The 8312-nt window shown below is 64.5% G+C and overlaps 4 protein-coding genes across 8 annotated transcripts in view; 2 read left to right on the top strand and 2 right to left on the bottom strand.

The window, feature by feature from the left end:
* Positions 1 to 1862, top strand: part of SEMA4C (semaphorin 4C) — a 9368-nt gene extending 7506 nt beyond the window's left edge. Inside the window, exon 14 of the mRNA XM_041404647.1 lies at positions 5 to 1862. Within this exon, the coding sequence (XP_041260581.1) occupies positions 5 to 631 (627 nt within the window). The 3' untranslated portion in view covers positions 632 to 1862. The remainder of the gene's footprint in view (positions 1 to 4) is intronic.
* Positions 1863 to 2226: 364 nt separating this feature from the next.
* Positions 2227 to 6837, top strand: ANKRD39 (ankyrin repeat domain 39). Of its 3 annotated transcripts, none has more exons than XM_041404625.1 (4): positions 2227 to 3226; positions 3533 to 3698; positions 3824 to 4214; positions 6706 to 6837. In XM_041404625.1, exons 1-4 carry the CDS (start codon positions 3094 to 3096, stop codon positions 6739 to 6741), a joined length of 726 nt encoding a protein of 241 aa, XP_041260559.1. In that variant the 5' UTR covers positions 2227 to 3093; the 3' UTR covers positions 6742 to 6837. The 3 variants fall into 3 exon arrangements, with proteins under 3 accessions (XP_041260559.1, XP_041260558.1, XP_041260560.1); XM_041404624.1 differs by lacking the exon at positions 6706 to 6837 and adding an exon at positions 4662 to 5107 and having other exon boundaries at positions 2229 to 3226; XM_041404626.1 differs by lacking the exon at positions 6706 to 6837 and adding an exon at positions 4662 to 5107 and having other exon boundaries at positions 2950 to 3226; positions 3533 to 3636; positions 4011 to 4214.
* LOC121335995 (putative cuticle collagen 155) lies at positions 5183 to 6882 on the bottom strand. 3 transcript variants are annotated; one of them, XM_041404620.1, is made up of 2 exons: positions 6111 to 6882; positions 5183 to 6068 (listed from the first exon to the last, which is right to left on the bottom strand). In XM_041404620.1, exons 1-2 carry the CDS (start codon positions 6876 to 6878, stop codon positions 5808 to 5810), a joined length of 1029 nt encoding a protein of 342 aa, XP_041260554.1. In that variant the 5' UTR covers positions 6879 to 6882; the 3' UTR covers positions 5183 to 5807. The 3 variants fall into 3 exon arrangements, with proteins under 3 accessions (XP_041260554.1, XP_041260553.1, XP_041260555.1); XM_041404619.1 differs by having other exon boundaries at positions 5183 to 6098; positions 6141 to 6882; XM_041404621.1 differs by having other exon boundaries at positions 5183 to 6437; positions 6470 to 6838.
* The window catches only part of CNNM4 (cyclin and CBS domain divalent metal cation transport mediator 4), an 11117-nt gene continuing 7987 nt past the window's right edge, over positions 5183 to 8312 (bottom strand). The window contains exon 7 of the mRNA XM_041404618.1: positions 5183 to 7169. Coding sequence (XP_041260552.1) covers positions 6960 to 7169 — 210 coding nt within the window. The 3' untranslated portion in view covers positions 5183 to 6959. The remainder of the gene's footprint in view (positions 7170 to 8312) is intronic.

Below are 8312 nucleotides of genomic sequence, written 5' to 3'. Positions count from 1 at the left end.
CGAGGAGCAGGGCGCCCGCCTGCCCGCCCAGGAGTACCGCGTGGCCGTGCTGGCCGGCCCGGGCGCGCCGCTGGAGACGCGGGCGCCGCCGGAGAGCCTGGGCGCGGTGTGGGTGCTGGCCGTGTGCCTGGGCGCCCTGTGCCTGCTGCTGCTGCTGGCCGTGCTGTCGCTGTGGCGCCGGCTGCGCCACGAGCTGGGCAAGGGCGCCAAGGCCATCGAGAGCACGCTGGTGTACCCCATCGAGCTGCCCAAGGAGCCGCCCAGCCCGCGCTTCGTGCCCAGCGCCGCCTCCGACTCGGACGAGAAGCTCTGGGACCCGTCCAGCTATTACTGCTCGGACGGCTCGCTGAAGATCGTGCCGGGCCACGCCAGCACGGCGGGCGCCGCCCGCTGCCGCAACGGCGGCCCCGGCGCCGCCTCGCCGCCCGCCGCCATCCCCGGGCAGCCGCTGCACTCGCCCACCCGCATCCACCTGGGCCCCCTGCGCGGCTCGGCCTCCAACGGCTACATCCGCCTGGCGCTGGGCGCCGAGGAGCGCCCGGCCTGCGCCGACCTGGCCGAGGAGCTGCGGCGCAAGCTGCAGCAGCGCCAGCCCCTGCCCGACTCCAACCCCGAGGAGTCGTCGGTGTGAGCCGTGCCCGCCTCCGCTCCGGGAGCCGGCGCGGGCGGCGCGGGGCGGGCGCGGCACGGCCGGCGAGGCATCCGGCTGGGGACGGGCGGCTGGCATCGGAACCCGGCTGGGGACCGGCGCCTGGCATCAAAACCTGGCTGGGGACGGGAGGTTGGCATCGGAACCCGGCTGGGGACGGGCACCTGGCATCAAAACCTGGCTGGGGACGGGAGGTTGGCATCGGAACCCGGCTGGGGACGGGCGCCTGGCATCAGCACCCTGCTGGGGACGAGTGTTTGGCACCAGGATCCAGCTGGGGATGGACACGTGGCACTGGCACCCAGCTGGGGATGGACACCTGGCATTGGGACCCAGCTGGGGATGGACACGTGGCATCGGAACCCGGCTGGGGACGGGCGCCTGGCATTGGGACCCAGCTGGGGACGAGTGTTTGGCACCAGGACCCAGCTGGGGATGGGCACCTGGCATTGGGACCCAGCTGGGGACGAGCGTCTGGCGCTGGCACCCGGCTGGGGTTGGACACCTGGCATCAAAACCTGGCTGGGGACGGGCGCCTGGCACCAGGATCCAGCTGGGGACGGGCACCTGGCACCGGCACCCGCCTTGGGGACAGGATTGCCACACTGGCACCTGCCCTGGGGACAGCAGGGTGACCCCAGTACCCGCCTTGGGGACGGCAGTGTCGCCACAGGGTGTGCCCCGTGTCACCCCAGTGCCAGCGCCCACCTTGGGGACAGGATTGTCACCCTGGCACCAGGGATGGGACTCCCACCCTGGCACCCAGGATTGTCACTTGGGTACCTTGGGCACAGGCCTGGCGCCGCTGCCCACCCAGCCGTGCCACCGCGTCCCTCGGGGGTCCCGGTGCCACCACCTTCGGTACGGTGTCCCCATGGAGGGACGGTGTCCCCATGGAGGGACGGGCCCGGGGACGCCTCTGTGCCCACCTTGTGCCCGCCGCCCTCGGGACGATTTCTTTGGGCCGATTTCGGGTTTTTCTCCCTGACATTTTTCTATCTCCACCCCCTCCCTCCGTGCCCCCTTGCCAGGGCTCTGTGCCCACCCTGCCCTGGCCTTTGTCCCCCCCTGTCCCCAACCCCTGCACGCCCCCCACCCCTTTTGTATAAGCCCCACCCCAGTGTAATTTATTTGTTACCGAAATTATATTTATTTGCTGTAAATACCTGAGTATTTTTATATTCATAATAAAAGGACTTCCAAAAAAAAGCCAAAAAAAGGCAAAAACAAATCTGGGATTTTTTTTCTCTCTTTCTCTTTTTCTTGGGGGGTTCTGGGGGAGTTTGGGGGAAAATTTTGGGGGAATTTTTGGGGGAGTTTTCAGGAGGTATTGAGGGAGGTTTGGGGGAATTTTTGGGGACCTTGGGGAAGGTTTTGGGAAAGCTTTGGTTGAAGTTTCGGGGAGTTTTTGTGAGAGATTTGGGGAGGATTTGGGAGAATTTGGGGGAGTTTTGGTTGAGGTTTCAGGGAGTTTTTGTGAGAGATTTGGGGAGGATTTGGGAGAATTTGGGGGAGTTTTGGTTGAGGTTTTGGGGAGGTTTTGTGAGAAATTCGGGGGAATTGTGGGGGAATTTTGGGGGAGGTTTGGGAAAGTTTTGGGGAGGTTTTGGGGAGGTTTTGGGCTGCCCCGGGCCCTCCCCCGGCGCTGAGCTCATGGAAGAAGCTGCGGCGGGGCTAAAAAAGGACAAACGCGGAGCCGTTCCCAGGCGGGGGGGCTCCGCTGGGACCGCGCAGGAAACGGGGGAGGGGGCTGGGAACGGCTCCGGGCCCGGCCAAATGGGGCTGGGGGCGGGCCGGCACCGCCGTGGGGGGACCCCAGGGACGCCCCAAAATAGGGGAGGGGCCTCCGGGAGCCCCATAAAGGTGTGGGGGTGACCCCTGGGAACGCCGAGTGGGGGAAGAGCCTTGGGCCCCCCTACTGGAGAGCGGGAGCGCTGTGGCTGCCGTTGCTGGTGGGGGTGGGGCTTGGGGACCCCAAAATTTTGGGGGGGGGGGGCGAACCCCGGGTCCCCAAAGGGGGCTTTGGGCGGCCGCTGGCGCCCCCTGGCGGCGGTACCGGCTGTGAATAGTGCGCATGCGCTGCAACGGTTTGAAAGCGGGGTCCTTCGGCTGCATTCGGGTCTTCCCGGCTTCCTTCGGCATTTTCCGGCCCTTTTCATCCTCTTTCGGCCCTTTCCGCCTTCCCTCGGCCCTCTCTGCCTCCTCTCGGCTCTCTCCGCCTTCCCTCGGCTCTGTCCGCCTTCCCTCGGCTCTCTCCGCCCTCCCTCGGCTCTTTCCGCCTTCCCTCGGCTCTGTCCGCCTTCCCTCGGCTCTCTCCGCCTTCCCTCGGCTCTCTCCGCCTTCCCTCGGCTCTTTCCGTCTTCTCTCGGCTCTCTCCGCCTCTCCTCGGCCCTTTCCGCCCGCCCTCGGCTCTCTCCGCCGCGTCCCTCAGCGCCGCCGGTGCCATGGCCGGTGGTCGCCGCTCGCCGCCCGCTCCGTGCTGCCCGGGCCGGGCGGCGATGCCCTCTCCGTGCTGCCAGGGCCGCGTGGCCGTGCCCAGCGTGCACCAGAGCCTGTCCGAGATGGACTTCGAGCGGGGTCCGGGGGGCTTCGGGGCTGGGGGCGGGAGGGCCGGGTCACCGCTACCGGCGGAGCTCCGTGTGGGGTTCCCGGTACCGGAGGGGCACGGCGGGGTCTCCGTGTGGGGTTCCCGGTACCGGAGGGGCACGGCGGGGACTCCGTGTGGGGTACCCGGTACCGGAGGGGCACCGGGGACTCTGGGCTCGGGTGGGGTAGCGGAGGGGGCACGGGAAGGGCTGGAGCAGCGGTACGGGGGGCTCGGGCCGGGGTCCCGGTGCCGGTACCGGGCAGGGCCCGTGGCTGAGGCGGCCCCGCTCCCCGCAGGGATCTGGGCGGCGGCGCGGGACGGGGACGAGGCGCGGGTGCTGCAGCTGCTGGAGCGGCGAGGGGACCCCGCGGAGCCCGACCTGGCGGGGTACACGGCACTGGTACACCGGGGGTACCGGGGGCACCGGGGGGCACCGGGGGCACGGCACTGGTACACCGGGGGTACCGGGGGCACCGGGGGGCACCGGGGGCACGGCACTGGTACACCGGGGGGCACCGGGGGCACCGGGGGGCACGGGGGGCACGGCACTGGTACACCGGGGGGCACCGGGGGGCACGGCACTGGTACACCGGGGGGCACCGGGGTCCTGACCTGACCGGGCACATGGCCCTGGCCCCGGGGGCACGGCCCTGGCGCGGGGGTCCCGGGGGTCTTTGGGGTCGGTCCTGCCCGGGGTCCCGGGGGTCTTTGGGGTCGGTCCTGCCCGGGGTCCCGGGGGTCGCGGGCAGTCCCGAGGCAGCGCCGTGCCCGCAGCACTACGCCAGCCGGAACGGGCACCTGGGCGTGTGCCGGCTGCTGCTGGAGCGCGGCGCCCCGTGCGACGCCCGCACCCCCGGCGGAGCCACCCCGCTGCACCGCGCCTGCTACCGCGGGCACCGCGCCGTCACCGAGCTGCTGCTCGCGCACGGAGCCGACCCCGCCGCCGCCGACGGCGACGGCAAGACCGGCCTGCACAAGGTGGGCACCGCGGGGAGCCCAGAGCGGGTGGGGGGCTCGGGAGGGTCCCCGTGCCGGGTGGGGGGCACAGGGGGGAACCCAATGCCCAGAGTGGAGGGGGCACAGGGCGTCCCCTGCCCGAATTTGAGGGGGCACAGAGGGGTCCTCTGCCCAAATGAGAGGGGGCACCCCCTGCCCAGAGCGGGTGGGGGGCACGGGGGGACCCCGATGCCAGGTGGGGGCACGGGGCGCACGCCCTGCTCAAATCGGGCGGGGGGCACGGGGCTCCTCCTCCCGCAGGGTGCCCGTGGGTGGCTCCCGGGTGCCCGTGGGTGGCTCTCCGGGTGCCCGTGGGTGGCTCTCCGGTGCCCGTGGGTGGCTCCCGGGTGCCCGTGGGTGGCTCTCCGGGTGCCCGTGGGTGGCTCTCCGGTGCCCGTACCCCCCGGCGGTGACACCGGTGCCCCCCAGGCCGCCGAGCAGGGGCACCGCGAGCTCTGTGCCCTCCTCCTGCGCCAGCGCCCGGCGCTCGCTGCGCTCCGCGATGCCAGGGGCCGCAGCCCGCGGGACGGGGCGCACCCGGCCGTGCGGGACCTGCTGGACACCTGAGGGGACACGGGGGCGACAGCCGCGCTCCCGGTGCCCGGCCCGGTACCGCCGCTGCTACTTCCGCGTCCCGCCCTCTCAACCAATCACCGCCCGCCTTCTCCCGTAGCCCCGCCTCCCCTCCCTGCAGCCAATCAGCACGCGCGGCGCCTTTAGGGGGCGGGGTTTCGCGGTGTAAACAGCCCCCGCGGGTGGGGGGGATTTAAAGGCGCCGCGTCCTTTTTTTAACCGGGCCCCTCCCCCGGTAACCGGGACCCCCCGCGCGGCACCGAGCACACCCAGGTACAGATATAGAATTTTTATTAACCCTTGCCCGAGCTCCCCAAAAATACAAATCAAACCTGAACAATAAATAGGAATTCCCCAGGGGGGAGGAAAAGGAGGGGTTTGCATAGAGGAAGATTTAATAAAAAAGTTTTTTTTGTTTTTTTTTTTTTTCTTCTGGCTTATTATTAATTATTAATTATTATTATTAATTAATTATTATTATTATTTCTAAAATCTCCCCGCGGAAGGAGCTAGGAACTGATCGTCGAGATGTGATTAACAAAAATAATTCAACCTTCTCCCAATAACTTACAGGAGTTCACCCAGGGGGAACTTTTGTGCTTATTTTTGTTTCTTTGGGGTCAGGCTCTGACCCCAAACAACCCCAGGGGGGTTTTGGGGGGACCCTCAGCCCCCTCCTGCCTGTACAACTTTGGTCACTAGCGCTGTGTCACCCCAAAAACCAGACCCCAAAGTCAGACCCGAAAATCCAGACCCAAAAATCCGGACCCCAAAGTCAGACCCTACAAAGCCCAGACCCAAAGTCCTGATCCCAAAATCCAGATCTCAAAGTCAGACCCCAAAATCCAGACCTCAAAATCCCCGGGCCAGCGGGGAAGGGGCTGGGATTCATCCAGGAGACCCCAAAACCACCAGAACGGGGTCAGGATTCCCATCCCAGGACATCCCAAAATGGTGGGGGAGACCCCAGAGGGCTGAGGAGACCCCAAAGGGATGGAATTCTCATCCCAGGATGGGTAGAAGATCCCAAAGGGATGGAATTGCTGTCCCAAAATGGTGAAGGAGATCCCAAAGGGATGGAAATCCCATGCCAGGATGGGTAGGAGAAGCTAAATGGATGGAATTCCCATCCCAAAATGGTGCAGGAGATCCCAAATGTTTGGAATTCTCACCCCAAAATGGTGAAGAAGACCCCAAAGGGACGGAATTGCCATCCCAAGGATCCCAAAGGTTTGGGGTGTCCATCCTGAGGGTCCTGGCAGGGTTGGGATGGATCCTGGCAGGGTTGGGATGGATCCTGGCAGGGTTGGGATGGATCCTGGCAGGGCTGGGATGTCCATCCCAGGGGTCCCGAGGGTCCTGGCAGGGTTGGGATGTCCATTCTGGGATTCCTGGAAGGGCTGGGGTTCCTAGAGGATTGGGATGGACTCTGGCACGGTGGGGATGTCCGTCCTGAGGGTCCTGGAAGGATTGAGGTGTCCATCCTGGGGTCCCTGAAAGGTTGGGATGGACCCTGGAAGGACTGAGGTGTCCATCCCAGATTTCCTGGAAAGGCTGGGATTTCCATCCTGGGGTTTCTGGCAGGGTTGGGGTTCCTAGAAGGATTGGGATGGACTCTGCCATGGTTGGGATGTCCATCCCAGATCTCCCGGAAGGGTTGGGATGTCCATCCCAGATCTCCTGCCATGGCTGGGATGTCCATCCCAGATCTCCTGGCAGGGTTGGGATGTCCATCCCAGATCTCCTGGCATGGCTGGGATGTCCATCCCAGATCTCCTGCCATGGTTGGGATGTCCATCCCAGATCTCCTGGCAGGGTTGGGATGTCCATCCCAGATCTCCTGGCATGGTTGGGATGTCCATCCCAGATCTCCTGGCATGGTTGGGATTTCCATCCCCAGGGTCCCCACGGCAAACCGAGACCCGAAGCTCCCTGAGCCGTCGGCGCCGTGCCGGCAGTGCCGGCGCCGCTCCGTCCATCCCAAACCGATGGAGCCGGCCTGGAACAGCAGCAGCCACTCCCAGCTCCTCCATCCCCACCACGCCTCCTCCTCCTCCTCCTCCTCATCCTCATCCTCCACCGGCTCATCCTACCGGGAAAAGGTCCCTGCACCGGGCACGCCGGGCACGCCGCAGCGCGCCGGCGCGGCCGGGGTCAGATGGAGTTCTCCAGGCCACTGTGGTTGCTCCGGCGGCTCAGGCAGTTCCTCTCGTTGAGCAAACTCGTGGTTTCGTCGGCCGGCGCCGGCGGCTCCGGCTTCTCCGGGATGGCCGGGTCGGCTTTGGGGGCGGCGCTGTCGGGGGACTGGGGACAACTGTCCATGCGCGAGGCCAGCAGCCCGTTCTGGTACTCCTGCCGCGTGATCTGCGCCGGGAGAGCGGCGTGGGACACGGCAAGGGGGGGATTCCCACCCCAAAACGGGGCATCGGTGGATTCCCACCCCAAAATGGGGTACGAGAACCCAAAAGTTTGGAATTCCCATCCCAAAATGGGGTACGAGAACCCAAAGTGTTGGAATTCCCATCCCCAAATGGTGTGTTTGATGGAATTCCCATCCCAAAATGGGGCATCGGTGGATTCCCATCCCAAAATGGGGTACGAGAACCCAAAGTGTTGGAATTCCCATCCCAAAATGGTGTGTTTGATGGTTCCCATCCCAAAACGGGGTAGGAGAACCCAAAGTGTTGGAATTCCCATCCCAAAACGGGGCATCTGTGAATTCCCATCCCAAAACGGGGTAGGAGAACCCAAAGTGTTGGAATTCCCATCCCCAAATGGTGTGTTTGATGGAATTCCCATCCCAAAATGGGGCATCGGTGGATTCCCATCCCAAAATGGGGTACGAGAACCCAAAGTGTTGGAATTCCCATCCCAAAATGGTGTGTTTGATGGAATTCCCATCCCAAAACGGGGCACTGGTGGAATTCTTATCCCAAAATGGGGTACGAGAACCCAAAGTGTTGGAATGCCCATCCCCAAATGGTGTAGGAGAACCCAAAGTGTTGGAATTCCCCCCCCAAAATGGGGCATCGGTGAATTCCCATCCCAAAATGGGGTAGGAGAACCCAAAGTGTTGGAATTCCCATCCCCAAATGGTGTGTTTGATGGAATTCCCATCCCAAAACGGGGCACTGGTGGAATTCCTATCCCAAAATGGGGTAGGAGAACCCCAAGTGTTGGAATTCCCATCCCAAAATGGAGTAGGAGATCCCAAAGGGCTGGCATTCCCATCTCAAAACTGGGTAGAAGTCCCCAAAGTCTTCTTTGGGGTTTCTTCCCAAAGGAATTCCCATCCCAGATGACCCCAAAATGAGCCCTCCAGAGCTGCTTGCTCATCCCAAACCACCCCAAAGCATCCAAGGGGACCCAATGGTTTGGGAATCCCATCCCAAAGGGTTCTCCCATCCCTGATGGTTTGGGAATTCCATCGCAAAGGTTCCTCCCATCCCTGATGAGTCAGGAATCCCATCCCAAAGGATTCTCCCATCCCTGATGGGTCAGGAATCC

This window comes from Onychostruthus taczanowskii, unplaced genomic scaffold (genome assembly GCF_017590055.1).
Source record: "Onychostruthus taczanowskii isolate IOZ18803 unplaced genomic scaffold, ASM1759005v1 scaffold217, whole genome shotgun sequence".
NCBI classification, from domain to species: Eukaryota; Metazoa; Chordata; class Aves; order Passeriformes; family Passeridae; genus Onychostruthus; species Onychostruthus taczanowskii.
Note: the sequence above shows the minus strand (reverse complement) of the source record. Positions and strands in the feature narration are given on the sequence as shown.

Bases quoted from the DNA above. Each gene is read 5' to 3' on its own strand.
- ANKRD39 (XM_041404624.1), top strand. From the start codon at position 3,094: ATGGCCGGTGGTCGCCGCTCGCCGCCCGCTCCGTGCTGCCCGGGCCGG. The intron at 3,699-3,823 runs TACCGGGGGCAC...ACGGCACTGGTA, and splicing joins CGGCACTGGTACACCGGGGG to CACCGGGGGGCACCGGGGTC. The intron at 4,215-4,661 runs GTGGGCACCGCG...GGTGCCCCCCAG, and splicing joins GCAAGACCGGCCTGCACAAG to GCCGCCGAGCAGGGGCACCG.
- LOC121335995 (XM_041404620.1), bottom strand. From the start codon at position 6,878: ATGAGGATGAGGAGGAGGAGGAGGAGGAGGCGTGGTGGGGATGGAGGA. The intron at 6,069-6,110 runs CCTGCCAGGATC...ATCCATCCCAAC, and splicing joins CTGCCAGGATCCATCCCAAC to CCTGCCAGGACCCTCAGGAT.